The sequence below is a fragment of the Indicator indicator genome, chromosome 27 (genome assembly GCF_027791375.1).
Source record: "Indicator indicator isolate 239-I01 chromosome 27, UM_Iind_1.1, whole genome shotgun sequence".
Lineage (NCBI taxonomy): Eukaryota > Metazoa > Chordata > Aves > Piciformes > Indicatoridae > Indicator > Indicator indicator.
The window spans coordinates 9,581,505-9,598,097 of record NC_072036.1 but is presented as its reverse complement, the minus strand read 5'-3'; the positions used below and the strand labels follow the sequence as shown (position 1 = coordinate 9,598,097).

The 16,593-nt window shown below is 45.0% G+C and overlaps 1 protein-coding gene across 1 annotated transcript; it reads right to left on the bottom strand.

The window, feature by feature from the left end:
- Positions 1–245: 245 nt before the first annotated feature.
- Positions 246–15,892, bottom strand: TRAF3IP2 (TRAF3 interacting protein 2). Its single transcript, XM_054393131.1, is given in 10 exon segments — positions 246–392; positions 1,965–2,039; positions 3,161–3,277; positions 5,438–5,506; positions 7,205–7,293; positions 8,673–8,845; positions 11,106–11,295; positions 14,793–15,542; positions 15,773–15,815; positions 15,818–15,892. Coding segments are annotated over 10 exon segments (1,728 nt in total).
- Between the last annotated feature and the right edge of the window lie 701 nt (positions 15,893–16,593).

Genomic DNA, 16,593 nt, shown 5'->3' with positions numbered 1-16,593 from the left:
GGCAGCCTTGTCATTTGCAGCTTATTTAAAACTCTGGAGAAGAGTGTTCTGGACCCCATCAGCTTCAGAAATAGATGTTTAACATGGTAGAGGTTACAAGCCGAGCCTGAGTTACCCAAGACAACCAATTGCTTTAGCAGAAAGAGTGTCTTCTGTCATCAAAAAGAGCCATCTGGAAGAGTGCTGTCTCCCTGCCAAGAACAACCCTTTAACAACTGCTTGTGGTGCACTTTAAGTAACAGCCTTCATAACGGCACAACCTGGAGCGTTGGTAAAGGTCCGACTGGAGGGGCGATGTACTCCTCCTCCCTCAGCAGCCTCAGAAGGATGTTCTTCTTGTTCTTTGGCCAGTTATAAATGTGAGTGTTTTGCAGCCAGGTGGGCACATGTTCCTGAAAAACAAGGGAAAAACCCCAGCAAAATCCTGTAAATCTTCCTGAATCTGTATCAGAATCTTGCAGATTCCATCAGACCCTACCAAGCAAGGTTTCGTTTTGTCTGTTCTAGGCACATTTTAATTTGGCTTCAGAATTGCATTTGGGTTCATAAATAAATGAACTCTGTGTGATCTCACAGCTTGCCTGTCTCTCTTCTCTGCCATCAGGTTGGCTAATTTCACCACATTTCAAAGGGAGTCTGATCTCACTGACAGGCATCTAAGGGCTTGTGAAAATAAACACTGGGAAGAGAAGGGAGACATTTCAGTGCCCCTGCCAGGGGAAGGCCACCAGCTTAGTAGCTGCTGAAGGATCCACACAACATGTCCAACCTTCAGAGGAGAATCAATAGGGAAACAGCACTTCTCCTCCTGGTAGCCTTCTCTCCCCTCCCCTTGCACCCTCCTTTGCAAGCGTAGTGTCCTCTGGCCACCTGCTGAGCAGCAGTTTGAAGCCACTGCTGAGCTCGTGGAGAGGCTACTTACTGCATCTCCAGATTAGCAGGGTCCAACCCCTACCACTTCCTGCATCCTAGGAAAGATGCAGCCTTTCCTAGGGCTAATACCCATTAACATAAGGAAGCTGGGACCACCAAGGTTATATTAGATGGGTGCCTTTTGTTACACTCCAATCCACAAGTGCTTTGGGACCTCACAGCCCTACAATCACTGATAATGTTTGACTCATGTCCCAAAATTTGACCATCCGAAGAAATACAAAGAATATTGCCATAATCTTCCAAAATGCAGCTGTACCTGGGGGTAAAATTACAGCTACCCAACAGTGCACACAGCATTTAGCCATGAAAAGTGAACACAAATACAATGCGTCCATTCCACATTTGGGGAAGAGTGCAATTCTCAGCTGTTACTGAAGCGTTTAACTATTTTGGCCTTGGATAAATCCAAGAGATTCTCTCAGAGTGAGGAAGAAGAGAGGGGAATCTGTTGCATTACTTATTCTCAAATGAATCTTCAAAACCAATACGGAGGGCAGATGAAATTGCAAGTCCTAAAAAAAACCCTCAGTTTGCCTTTGATGGGCTCATCAAAGTTCAAGCAACAGCCTAGTACTTTAATATTTATTATCCTCTTTATTTTTATATTCTCAACCCACCCTCTTCCAGATCCTCACTTCACATCAGCCATAAATCTCTCCCATCTCACTCATCAGCATCACATCTGGACAAAATTAGAAAAGGGTTAATACAAAAAGCATGCTGGCTGGATAGGTTGTTTCTCTCCATTAAATTCCTTCAATGCTCAAGACAATTTCAGTTTTAGTTGTACATTCATCAGCAGCAGTAGATTTAAGCACTGATTTATATCGTGGGTGAAATGGTTTTTATTTGGATGTACATAAACCTATAAAACTCTTCATGTAAAGTGCAGCTTTGGAATATTACTACTGGGATACTAAGAAGCAAGAAATGGAGGGTTTGGGGTTTGAGATTTCATCTGGTGCACTGTGATCAAAGTAATATGTGCTTAATGATGCAACAAGAATACGTGCATGCATGTATCTTACCTTTCTGGCATTTGGGAAGAGCACAGGGATGAATCTGAAGTTCATGCTTCCTTGCTGTATAAACTCAATCTGCATCTGGAATAGAACAGATTGCCTGGTTTATTGTCAGGACAAAGTCATTTGTCTCTGTGTGTATCTGAATCCTATGTACAAAAATGCTTCCTTCTTGCTTAAAGTGATTTGACCTGCTGCTGGTGGACTCATTATTGTCGTGTTTGGCCACTTAATCTGTTTCTTCATTGCTAAAGAAAGGGTGCAGGAAAGCTCTGTCAGTGTTTCTGGAGCATTTAGTTCTGTGGTGTGAAATAATTGTGGGTTTAGCTGCAGTTGCAATCCCATGAGATCTGACTGGAACTGATGAAGCTTGACTTGACTAAGGCCCCTCTTCAAGTCTGCAACAGAGTGAAAGATTTCAGCTGGAGGCCAGCTCTGTGTCCAAGCTAGGAGCCAGTCTGTGACCCATGTCTGAGCTGGGACCTGGCCTGACCCCCATGTCCCTGAACACAGGCACCCCAGGGATGGTAAGGACAGCAAACAACTGCTGAGAGCCCAGCTATTGGTGACAGAAGGATCAAACTGGGGAATCAGATGGGTTATAGACTGAGACAGACAGCAAACTGCCACCTGAGGGAGAAAGGAAGAATTTCATGGCTCCGTGGGTCCTTCTGGGCTAAACATGCATCCTGTGGTAGACTGCAGAGATAGGCATCTGTGACCCCTGCCAGTCCCCTGCTACCCTGCCCTCTACAGGACCCCCCTGTGCAGCTCTGGCCTTCACTTTGCAACTCCACCTTTCAATCAGCCTAACTGCTGCCCCAGAAAAGACCTCAGTTACAGGGTGGCTGAAGCCATAGGATTTGGCTCACAGGGAGGCAGGTCAGGCACTGCTGGAGAAGATTGTGGGACAGGGCAACAAAGGCTTGAGAAGGTGAAGGAGGGAAAAACCCATTGAACAATGAAGAATATGGAGAGTAAGATGAGCATGTTTAATAGGATTTTTCTTCCTTGAACCTCTTAGCAGATGTTAATGAGCATACGGAGCTGATGAGAGGGAGGATTAATGAATTCCAGAGCGGGTGTTTAACTATGGGGATTAGGGAAAACAAAGCAAAGAACCTGCCATTTGGAGACAGATTTGTCTTGTGAGAAAAAGAGACAGAGCCTTTGTAAAACAGCAAATGCATGTCCTTGCTTACCATCCTGTGGATGTATTTAGTATGTAAGCCGTGTTCATCCCTGTCCAGCTGGGATTCAGCCCCTTCCACATCCTGTTTGTATTTTGGACTGATTGCTATGATTATCATCACGCTCTTCTGTTGGGGAGAAAAGCACTTCTATGAAACTGAGTGTGGTTGGGAGAGGCAGATCGGAAATCTGCCAGTTTGTGTTTTAAGTGATCTTTCTGTTCTTGGCAAACACAAGAGGGTCTCATTCATTCTGGCAGGAAATACAGGGGAACTCATCCTCCTCATTATTTCTCAAGATCTCATAATATAGAAAAATCTAAATGTCAAGAGATGTATTAGCAGCTACCAGTTTACAGTTGGAATCCCTGTAATAAAAAGCTACTTTTTGTCAGTGTGTCTATGTACACACAGAGAAAAGTTTTAGCTTCAGATTCAGACCTAAATGTTTTCCAACAGCTTATGCAAAAGTGCATCCATTTATCCATCTATGGCTTTTCATACATACAGCCACCAAAGGCAGGGGTCTATGGAAGCTACATCTGGGGCTCCTGGCAACAGTAATGATTTTTCTTGCTGATCCTAGTAGCAATGTGCAGAGAGGGGGGGCTGCTGCAAATGGCCTGAGGCAGGTTTAAGGGTACCTAGAAGCTTTGCCCTATCTTGCTGCAGTGGGCAGAAGGCAAAGCTCCTTGCCTTGCTGGGACAGCCTGGATTCTGCCTGTGACCTGTTTAATCCCAGGCCGCCAGTGAGCTCAGGTTTCCATAGAGGGGCCATCCTTCATATCTGGGAAATGTCTCTGCTCCTTAATGGTGGGGCAGTGAAGAGGCTCAGCAGATGAAAGCCTCCTGCTTGTGTTTACCTAGGGCCTGTCTTTCATCCCTATCACGTCAGGCTACGTAAGGCTTCCAAGTCTGTGGCTCAGAGTCAGCCTGGCACCTAATTAACTCTTTCCTTCTGTGCAGTATCAAGGGAACCTGCCCCACCACAGGGTCAAATATGGTAAGGAGCCATTATCCCCTACACAGACTTAACATACTCCAGAATTACTTTGGCTTGTGCCTGACATGCATGTAAGCACTTACAGATGTTGAGGGTTTGCAGAGACATGGCCATTTGCACACATCCCCCTGCTTGTGTCCAAGCAGTCCCTTCTTCCTCACACGTGTAAGGGTTTTCAAGTCAGAACCTGCCTCTATAGCCAGTGAAGGAAAACAAACATTTCTGGGGCAGCTAGTCAGAGAAGGATCCTCCTGCGGTGGCAGGGAAGTTGCTCTTTGCACATACTGACTGTGCACTCAAAGGTGATCTGCCAGTCTGTATTTTAACTGATGATGGCAAAAGAAAATCAGTACCTCCATTACACATGGTATGTGCAAGCCTAACTTGGCCTATCAATGCCCCAAAAGATGTGGCAGGAATGCAGCAGCAGAGGCCCCAGACTGGCTCTGCATGCCTGTGTAGTGGTGCACTTGAGCTAAGGTGTCCTGCTGTACACCTTTAGGAAACCTGTGTAATGCTGTCTCAGGTGGTTGAGAATCTTTGCTCAGTTAGGGGAGAAACCAGCACTTTACTATCCTGCTCCTGAACCATAGAGATCCCATAGCAAGGCAGAGGCCTGGGGGCTATCCAGCAAGGCAGGAATCAAAAGAAGCCACCCCACGATGGCATGTGTTGAGCAACAGAATCTCCAGCAGCTCAGCTAAACTTGAGAGTAAATTGTGGCTGCCAGGGACTGCACTGGCAGCAACATAAATCTCTATTTAACTGGTTAGAGAGATACAAGGTGATGAGAGCAAATCCATTATCTGACTAACAGAATACCTAACTTCATTTTGCATATAGGATGGTTTCTCCAGAAGAACCCCTCAGCATTTTAGGCAGCAACATAAAGGCTACAATGAACATGAGCCACTACTATGCAGCCAGGGATGAAATACAGATAAAGCTGTCACCAAGCATAGCTAAAAAACACTATTTAAAAATGAGATGGAGGAACGACTTGTCCAATGGCAGCTTCACAATGAATGTAACAGCCAACATTGGAATTTGGCAGGAATGCCAGGATTAGCACTTCATTGCTTGAAGAAAAAGCTTTGGGACCAGAAGATACAGAGGTGAGTAAGATTTCCCTATGTTCTCTCTGCTAGGTCTCTGCCATTTCTATAGGGACATGGAAGACAATAGTAGGGTCTTGAATTTTGATTCTGCTCCTGTTGCTATTAGAATAATTCAACCACTTTCCTCAGGTCACCCTGCCATGAACAAGTGAAGTTGCCTTTACATACATCACCTAGGTAGCGCTCCATCCACTTGATGATGTCAATACCCCGCACTGCATCCTCAAAGATGTCAATCTGCAAAAGAGAGAGGCTCTGTGGTGAGCATCCTTTCATCTTTCCTCCCATGTGGTGGCACTGCAAAGGCACCTGTGCTGTTCCTTAGTTCTTCATGTGCATGCCTATTTCGCTTAGGAAAGGGACATAACTTTCCCTGCAGCCCAGCGGGGGTGGACAGGCACTGCTGGCAGGTGGAGTGGGGGTGCTGCAGGCACACTGCTGGGCTCCTGCTCAGCTGGCCTGCCAGCTCCCAAAGCATTCTTTCCTCAATGGAACCCAGAAACAACCCATGCCCATAAAGAGCAGACAGGCAAAGTTTGCAAAGTGGCTTCCCACCTTTTCTAGCTGTATAGCTGCAAATGTCCACTCCTGTCTGGCTGCAAAGGTGGATACTGCGTCAAGTTTTAGCTTTGCATTGAACTCAACTCTCAGGCTGTGTGGTTGGAAGTCAGCCAGGTCACTGATTCTGGATGCAGTAACCCAGACTTTGCAGCAGCAGAGAGATGGATAGAGGATTTCATGGGGCTAATACAACCAACACCACTCATTTCCCTGCATAATCAGTAAGCCCAGCGACTGGCAATCAATGGAGTAAATATTAACTTCTCCAAGCTTTTGATAGAAAAATTGTGCTCTGCTCTCAAGTTCCTTTGAAAGTAGAGAGCATATTTGTTCCTTCACTTTGGGGCCTCACTTTGCTGTATTTATTATTCTGCATCAGTCTCCAAGAATTGCCTGTCCAGCAAAGGTGCTGTTAATGAGCCTTCTAATCCCAACCTTTGTGGTGCCCAAAGCTTTCACATGAATTGGGCATAATACAGAACTGCTGGAGAGAAGTACAATTACAGTATCTGGAAAAAATCTTTGATTCATGAACATAAATAAGCATGTGCAAAGCCCCCCACTGAGTCTCATTCACTTTAATGATAGCCACTTGCTTAAATGCTTTCCTGAACTGAAGCCAAAGAGTGAAGGTTGAGGGGTCAGATAGCATATGCACTTGAAATAAGAAAATGTGAATCAAGATTTTGATGAACACTGACTCCCAGAGCCTTTGGGGATGGTTCCCTTAGGGCTATTATGATGAAGCAAACTCAGGAGAGGTTAAATGAAAATCTGGATGGTTTATGGGATTAGACAGTAGGACACAGACCTTTTCAGGCCAGAGATTTTGGAATCCCATTTAACAGTGCAACAAAGCCAATGAAAATATGAGATGGGCTGTTTCATGAAACTGGTTGAAATACACTGATTTTAGATCATTTTTTAGCAGAAAGGTATTCACATGTGAAGAACCAACAATGTAATGGTATTGCAGAAATAAAAGCCGGGATGGGGTGAAAACGAAATTTGACCCTTTGTTCATACTGACATTACAGATCAAATGAGAGACAATGTTAATGGAACAGCTCACAGAACCTCACATTATTGCCCATCTGGTATCTGGTGCCACAAAATGAAGTTTTCCAGGGTCATTACTAAAACACACTTCGAAGCATAAAATTGAGTTAAAGTATGAGAAACAAAAAGGCAGATCACTTAAGTCACAACTTTTAAAGGCAAAGCTAGTTCATTTTAGTTTTATCTTCTTTAACCTACAAAATGTGATGATAAACAGAAGAACATTTAAATGGACAGTGTCTGGCCTCTGCTCTTTAGAAAATCATCACTTTTCTCCCCTGCTTAAAGCAATTTTGTTCCAGAAGGAATACTTACAGCAGTTTGAAATCCATTTACAAGCAGGAAGTTCACGAATTTCATAACCTCCACTGCTGCGTCCACTGAGTAGGTTATAAAGACCTTGCCTGGGAGAGTCCATATGAAGATATGATGCATTAAAATGCAACATTCAGAAGGTGAGACTTCTCACAATCCTCTTTTCCACCCAGGGGATTCTGCTCACCTAAGTCTCTTTGGATTATTTCCAAAAGGGATGCGGATGGTGCTGCGGCTTGGTGCTGAACTCAACCCCCTGTACAGAAACCCTGCTCTAGATCTAAGCCTCCACTGCCTTGATGCTGGCAAGTATTGCTGTGGAAGCTGCAGAGAATAACTTCTGCTTCTGCTCACTCTGCCCTGCTGCCACAGCTGCTTCTTCCTCAACTCTCTGGCATACATGAGGTTGGGCACTCACTGAGAGCTCGTGCCACTGGCACTCACTGTAACCAGCACAGCTTTCCCCCAAACCTCACTGATCTGAGGGCTGGAGGAGCCCTTACTGGTGCTGTACTGCCTCACCCTACAGCAGCATTAACCCCTTGTGCAGACAGAATGGGTGGCTGATGACACCAACATCTTCAGCTGTCCTTCACGGAAGGAGCTTTCTTACTAACTAAAGAAACTAACTAAAGGTATTCTTCAGTTAGCAAGGAAAGGGAAAACCAGCTGGTTAATCTAATCCAGCTGTGCGTATGTCACAAATGACACAATTTTATAAAGCAATTCCTGTATCTAGGACACACTAATTGAGAAAATAGAGTCTATCCAAGAATCTGTCCCCAGGCCAGGGATATGCAGCTGTCTGGATTTGAAAGGTGATTCACAAAATGAAGAACAAAGGAAAAATCAAAACTTTAGGAGAGATGTGGAGAGTTCTTAGCTATGATATACCTCACCTGCTAGCCAGCACAGCTAGGAGGAAGACAGTTTGATGAAGCCTAATTTCAGGGGCTGGTGGCAGAGGAAGCACCTCAATCAATGCCTGTGCTGTTCTCAGCCCTCAGTGTGGGCTCCCAGCCTAAAGTTCTCTCCACTCAGCAGGTCAAGGAGAAACTGAGGTCAAGACTCTGCATCTTTGTCTGGTTTGAGACAGGCAGAAATACTTTATCCCTAAGGCTTTGTTTGTTATTAGTCTTTTACTGTAAGCTTCAGTGCCTCCTGCCTCAAAGGGACATCCTGTTTAGCAAGAAGTCATGAAAACACTCTAAATGGTATTTACTTTTTGTAAACAAAACAACAAGCAATTAATGACAATTATGTTTGCAGGATTCAAGGGGATAATTCCATCCCACCAAACACAAGCACTCATACCCTACAGATGTGGTGACACTCAGTGTTTTCTTTTCTTGTCATCTTTGTGTCTTAATGTCTTTCCTCTTGCCTTCCCACCCCCAGAGCTTTCCCACCTAAAGCTGTCAGGCTGTGCTGTAAAATCTTGCACAGAACAAATTTGCTAACCACTTACGCAACTCCTCTGGCAAATTGCTGGTTCTCAGAGTTCCCTTGGCTGCAGGGTTACTGAGAGGTCTTGGGACAGCAGCTGGAGAAGGAAAATTGTCAGGACAACAGCATGCTCCATCTGGACCACAGGCCTTGGGGGGCAGCTGACCATCAGGTAGCTGGTTGTATAGTTGGTTTCTACAAAGAAAATGGATACAGGGTTTGTAAAAGATCTCTTTCCAGGTGAAATTCAGATTGCTTTTTAACATCATGCTAAGAACTTTATCTGCATATTAACTAGGCAAAGTTCTTGCAGAAATGCTTGGCTTGACATTCCTATTTAGATATTACAGCATCTTCTGAGCAGATACCTTGATGACCACCTGCCACAAGAAGCAGCTGATTGCAGAAGCAACATTAGCCACAGGAAGTAAACACAGCTCAGAGCTGAAAGCTGTTCAGTTTGCAATTAACAGAGGCAAATGCTGTTTCTGGGAGAGAAATAATGCCATGTTGTAGATGTTATTAGGCATGTATGGGAGCAGGGTGGCACTTGGGTAACATCTTCCTATTATCTAAAGGATGCTTCCTGGCACCTCAGATGCTCTCAGACTGTTTCCGTGCAGCTTTGGAGGCACAGCACAAGGTGAGGATCAGGAAAAATGAGTGTACAAGGCCACTCCAGCTCCAGCTCTGGCACAGGTTGGAGTGTCTCCAGTTTTGGACAAAACTCAGAGTTTGGCTAAAGGGAACAAAGTCAATTTCCTGACCAGCAAGAGCAGACCCAGTGAGGGTTTCTCTTGTCAGGGAGATCTACAATAACCTTGCACAATGTCTACTCCATTGTAACAAAGAGAGAGAATGCGCTCGTTTTAGCAAGTTTAGATATTCTTGTCCTGCTCCACTTTGGCTTCATAGTTTAAGCCAATAGGAAGGGGAATCTGTAGAGATTTTTATGTGAGGTGTGCTTTGAATCTATTGGATTGAATCTGTTGGTCAAGTGTTAAGTTTCTCTAAGAGCTTTTCCCCACAGAGCTGTGATGTTTAGTCAATGAAGCCCACTCTCTCTTCTTTTTTTTTTCCCTTTGCCTTCCTTAAATGAATGATGACAGGCTGGTCACAGCATGTTTTCTGTTGTCACATTAAGATTTGGTTTATTCATTTTGGTACAGATGTTTTCTGTTACAAAATACTCTATAGGCAAATATTACCAACATATAACTGCTGTTCCTGGAATCAGCATGCAAACACCAGCCACGCAGCCGCAGGACAGACCCCACATATTCTGCATTTCTTTTACCAGAAGAAAGTAGCAAGAAAAGCAACAAACACCTCAGCTGCAGCACCCTCACCCCCCCCGCAAAAAAAAATTATCCTGAGGCTAGCTTACAGATCTTCCCAAAGCTTCACCTCATCTAACAAATACACTACATATTAGGAGTCTGTTTTTAAATGTTACTACTACTACTACTACTACAAAATACTACTTTCACTTTTTCATGCAAACTCATGAGTTCAATTATCTCTGCTGCAGGTGTTGCCTCCTCTCACTGTCACTTTTCTGTCACAGTCCCTAACTTTTCACAGGCCAGAGCAGTGTGGCTTTTCGGTCATCCACCCTCTTTTGTCCCACCTATTCCCCCAGTTTTCTGCCAAGAGCATGCCATGGAAGTGAACATTTTCAAACACAGATGCCTGTAAGTTTAGCACCTCTAAAAGCATGGTGGAATTGAAATAAAAATGGCCTGATTTCCTCAATACCTGAAGCTTGGATTTGTCTTCAGGTAGCTGAGGCTGGACAAAGCCCTGAACAGACAGTATTTCCCCTCTGTCAATAACATCCTTATAAGGAGGCAGATCTAATGCCTAGTAAATTAAGATTGGAAAACTGGTCGAAAAGCCTGGGCTGAGAAGTGCTAGACATGGTTTATTACTAGATGAAGCAGCAGAGAAAAGGCTACAAACTGCAATGTAGGGAGAGATAGCAGCGACAGACCAGATTTTCTCCCTTTTTCTCTGTGCCACAGAAGAGATAAGAAAGAAATCAGTGGAAGCCAATGATTGAGGTGTCCCAGACTGGTGCAGCGCAAAGCTGAAGCCTGCAGTGAACTGCCAAATTGACCTTTGCTCTTCAGCAAAGCTCTAAGGTTTCAACTGAGAGATATTTTTCAACCCCTCATCCCTTTAACCTTCAAGTGTTTAACTTCCTTAAGGCGCACGTTTCAGGGTGTGCAGTAACAACACATCGAGTATCTGGCTTTGAAGTTCTCTAGGGTGAGGTCAGGCCCCTGCTGAGTGTGAAACAGCAAATAAAGACAACTGCCCAGCATCTTGCATGTACCCCTGCAGCCTGGGCACATTCACACTGCAAAGCATCACAGCTGCTGGCTGAAAGTCCACAAAAATCAGATCAGAGGAGCTCCCAGCACACACAACCCACCCCTGGAGGTGTACTTACGGGAACCGAGGAGGACCAGGGGAGGAGCACATCCTCTGGAGTGGTCGCTCTCCAGTGCCCTTGGGAGGGTGAAAGTTTGAGTAGTTGGGGATGACTTGCTGGGCCGGGCGGATAACTCTGATGCAAGGTCCAGGAACAGGAGGAAGCGGTTGTGATATATCTGCGAAATGTTGGTAAGGAGCTCTGCCATCTGGGAGGGTGAGAAAATAAAGACAGCAACTAATGCTTCAGCCAAGACTTTTTGTGCCTTAGTTTGTGTTTATTCCTTTCCAGGCACGTCCTCCCTTCATGTCTTGGGAAACTGAGCAGTTTGGAGGCGTTTGCAGGTATCTCAAGTCTGAGAGAAGCCAGATTAAGGAATGGTCTACAATCTGAAGTTCCTATTTCCCATTCACATATGGCAAGGTTCAGGTTCCCACTCTGGGCTGGGCTGTTAGCATGACTCAGGGCTGCTTTGTCCCTGCTCTTACCACGCCTCAGTGTTTTTGATTGCTTTATTTTTAATTTTTTTTTCCCTTTTTTAATTTCTTTTTGGCAATAACTTGTGAAAGTGAATCATCTCAATGCTCTCATGAAAGCAGATGCAAAATCCTGGAACAAATCAGTTTGCAACACTAAGGCTAAACAGACTGTGATTATTGTAAATGAAAAAGAGATAAAAGAATCTCTTGGTTTGTTGCTTCACCCTGTATGAATTTTCTGCCTAAGTGACCTTTTAAGGCCTTGCTGCTGCTCTTGTTGCTATCCAGGAGGCTGCAGGGGAAGCCCAAAGCAACAATTCTGCTCAAGTAATTCTGCAAAGCCATGCACACAGAATGCTGCTTAATAACTAATGTGCAGTAGAACTCTTGGCATAAACTGAAAGGGAAAGCATTGCAAGCTGTTTGTTTCCCAAATAGGGAAAAGGAATTTTTTTCCCCATTTTTTTCAGTCTTTCTGCCTGCAGTTTTCATTAGGCAGCAGCTCTGTGCACTTTCAAGCTGCTGTGTGCAGATCAAAGTCCAGCCTGGCAGGGCTTATTAGCACTGCATGATTATGGCGTTATGAGCAGGCTCTGAAAGCTGCAGTACTCAAACACTCTTTCTCCTCCACCCCTAGATTTTTTTAAAATCCTTTTAGCTATTTTGGGGTCCTGCTTTCCTTTTCCTAGCAGCCATGAGGGCTCATTTTTTATTTTTTAAAAGAGAGGGAAAACAAAGCTCTGATGAAAAAGTCCAGTTACAGGAGATGGTACTTAAAAAAATCCCCAACCAAGCCCACAACTGCAAAGAGATTCCTGATGAAATTGTGACTGGGCAACATCAAAGAATCACAGAATCATTTTGGTTGGAAGAGGTCTTTAAGATTATCGAGTCCTTCCATTAACCTAGCACTACCAAGTCACCACTGAAGCAGGTTCCTCAGCATCACATTTGTACATCTTTTAAATACCTCCAGGAATGATGCCTCCATCACTTCCTTGGGCAGCCTGTTCCAATGTTTTATGACCTTTCCAGTGAATAAATTTTCCTAATATCCAGTCTAAACCTCCCCTGGTGAACCCTGAGCCAACCTCCTCTCATCCTATCACTTGTTACTTGGGAGAAAAAAAATTACCCTCTCCTGGTTAAAATCTCCTTTCACATAGCTGTAGAGAGTGATGAGATCTCCCCTCAACCTCCTTTTCTTCTGACTGAAGAACCCCACTTTCCTCAGCCTCTTCTCACAACACTTCTCTAGATTCTTCATCAGCTTCATTGCTTCTCTTTAGACATGCTCCAGACCCTCAAAGTGTTTCCTGTAGTGAAGGGCCCAAAACTGAACCCAGTGTTTGAAGTGTGGCCTCACCAGTACCGAGTACAGTGGGACAATCACTTCCCTCCTTCTGCTGGCCACACTATTGCTGCTACAGGCCAGGATGCTGTTGGCCACCTTGGCCCCCTGAACACACTGCTGCATCATATTCAGCCAGCTGTTGACCAGCACCCCCTGATGCTTTTCTGCTGGGCAGCTCTCCAGCCACTGTGCCCCAAGCCTGTAGCATTGCATGGGGTTGTTGTAGGACTGGCACTTGGCTTTGTTGAACTGGCCCAGCAGCCCCACAGCACACAGCACTGTTGCAAGCACTTCAGAAGCACTTCTGTTGATGCATTTCAAATAGCAGGTGTCCAGAGCCAGCTCAGAGCCTATGGGCACAGCTGCTATTCCCTGGGCAAGACATGTTGCAACACACCAACTGCAGAGCTTTGTTGTGGGCTGCCACTGCCCAACAATTGTCTGAAGCACAAGGAGCTGTCAGGAGGTGATTTACGCTGTATGGGCCATGTGAGAAACAGAAGTGTAGTTGCCAGCCTCTTGGCCCTGCCCAAATCTGCTCCAGCCATCTGAGTTTGTTTTATTCTTTTTGCCCTCTGGATATGGTTGAAACGGTAGTGATTTTTCTAAAGAAAGCCTTTCAGAGTTCCTGCTTTAAAACAAAATGGCCTCATTCAGTAAATGTCCTACTTCTCACGATCCCTGAATGTGGAGGAGGTAAATGGAGGTAAACACTGAGGGGTGTTGTGCAACCAGGCCTTTGTCTGCTTCAAGCTGAACTGAAAGGAGAAGGTACAGAAAGAAAACCAAAGGATATTTTGCAATAGATCAGCTGTGGACACTGATGAAAGTTCATCTGCAGCCCCTTCTCCTTTACAAAGTCCCAAGATCAGAGGTGCAAACTGAAGCTTGGGTAACTTCTCTCTCTTACATACCTAATTAGAGCACACTACTGGAATGACAAAACTCCTCAAACAGGTGTAATATAAATGCAGTGGAGTCAAGGGAAGGTTAAGAAAACAACAAAAAGGGTTATCAGAACAGGCTTTTTATTACAAAGCCAGCCCAAAACAGGTCAGGGTCTCATGAGTCTAATGTAATATAAATCATATTAAAACAATGATATTGCTGTTGAATGTTCAAAGCTCACTTCATAAGAGATAAAAATCTCAGAAACTGTGAAGGAATACTAATTAGCAGCAGGCTGTAAACTGTGTGTAGTCTCCAAGAGCCAAAACACCCATATTGACAGAGTCACACCAGTGCTCAGTGATAAAATCACCAGCAGCTGAGAGGGCTCCATTTTAAGTAATGAGCTTTCATTTAGAGCTGACAACAGGGAAAAAAAATGAGGATGATGGATGTGGTGGCTCTTTTCACATAGAAAGAAAACACATGGGTCAGTTTGGTCACAATGCTGGGAGATACTATTGACAAACACCAAGGGTAACCTCCCATCCTGATTCATCAGGAAATTGTCCACTTTGGGAATCCCAAGTGGGAGCAAGGAAAGCTTATCAGAACAACAGGAATTAGGCTGGTATAGGAGGCTGCTGAATGACTGATGCAAGGAGGAAGGAAACGACTGGAATATGAAATAACAGCAGGGAGAAGGCTGTGTATGCTCAGCATGACTGACAAAGGCTAGTTTCTAGGCAAAATCATTAGCCTTCAATTGATGAGGAACGGTGAGCTCTTGAACTTTTTATCTGGCTCAGTGGTTCTGCACCAGAGAGACTGGCTACAGAACCCCAAAATATGGAAATATAGAACAGACTGCAAGTGAAAAGGTTAATAATTGCATGCAGTGCATCGCCATGGAGCACAGTAAGAAAACACTAACTTGGTGAATGATGGCTGGGATACACCTGTGGGCTGAGCAGTGCTACTCACATGGAGCCTGGAGGGGCTGCTCTGCCGGGCAGCGGTGCCCAAAGCAGCCGTGGGCTTGCGAGGAGGCGTTGGGATGGGGCAAGTGCTGGCACATGGGGCACTGCTGGTGCTCAGGTCCAAAAAACTCCCTGGAGATCAGTGGTCCTGGCAGGTCCTGGGAGTTCAGCACAGACACCAGCGGTAAGGGAGGCTCCAGGTGCCTGATGCCCATGACATCTTGCGACTGGGAGTTGCACCCCGTGTCCACTTTCCCCAGTTCTGCTGGGTGTCTGCTTCCTGAGGGTTGCCCTGACTGTGTGCTCCCTTGGCTGCTCTCCTCCAGCGAGACCTCAGGAGCATCAGACAAGCTCTGCTCTGATTTACTGGAGTTGTGCTCGGTGTCAGCTGAAAGCTGTGATCTTGGCTGCACGCCTGGCTTGTCCACAGCTTGCGTCTTAGGGGGAACCACTCCAGCTATTGATTCACCAGGGGGACAGAAGCGTCCATCTCCATCAGGATTGGTGTATCTTGACCACAAGCTGCTGTCTGGTTCTTCTGGTGGTGCTGACTGATGATGTGCTGGTGCTCTGCAGAGGCATGATGGATCAGCCACAGGCTGAGGCATCCCAGCAACACGTGGTCTCTGGGACTCCTCATCCTTGTTATCATCTCCAGAAGGCTGCAAATCCTTTTCCAAGACATGCTCAGGAAATGGGGACCATGGCATGTATTCATCCACTTCTACTGGTATGCTTCGACCCACAGAAGTGCCTGAAAAAGTGGGAGAAGAAATACTCAGAGGGACTGCAATACAGAGAAATGCCTGCTGTCAGCCATCCCTCAATGACTGTGAGCTGGAATACTGAAGAACAGTAAGTTTTCTTGATAATTTCATGGTTTTGTAAAAAGAGAGAAGTAAGAAAACATCCAGAAAAGCCTGGCTGAATTTTGGTGAGGCAGGAAAGTAGAGGGTTAGCACAGAGTTACAAGTTTGGACTAACCTGACACAGAGGCCATTTCCAAGTTTTGAAGTCACACTGGAAACAAGAGTCAGCTGCCTTACTGCAAGGCCAGGATTTTCCAGCAAACTGGAAAACAAGAGAAAGGACTCTTGTGAACATGGTACAGTTTCACACAGGCAATAACCCTAAAATAACTCTATCTGAGAGACTGGAAAAGAAATATTAGTTAGAGTTCTGGAAACTGCATTGTGCAAACCAGAGGCTTTAATGGGATTTATGGAACTTAACTGTTCCTGCTGAGGCTGGAGTGGGGGAAAAGCACATGAACTGTCTTCTCAAGGGGGGTAAGAGCACATGAACTGTCTTTCAGAGGTAATTCCTGGACCTGTCAAAAGTGCAGACTGCTTAGGTCTGGAGGTTTGGCTCAGGCATATTCCAGGGAATACAATCATTTGCAATTATTTCACCCTGGACCTTCTAATAATAATAGCTCCATACTGATGCCCTGGATCTAAACTTCACCACACACCTAACTGAGTAATTTCAACTCTAAAGCTGGTCTCCAAGTGTTGCTGCTTGTTTTATCAAACCACTTCATCCAGCCTGTTATCACATGGCTCTTGTTGTTTCAAATTACCGAAAATTAAAAGAAAAATTAGAGATGTTAGTTACTGCTTGGATATTTTTCCCCTCCATTAGAACTGGCTTGGGTCCAAACATCAAAATTATCACTTTATTTTGGGTGTGCTGTCAGTACATTTGGTCCAGCCAAATGATCCCTGATGATGGATGCCTCTGCTCCACCTTCACTCTGAATGACAGCAGCAGTGGGTGGTGGGTGAATGCTGAGTGGGCTTCAG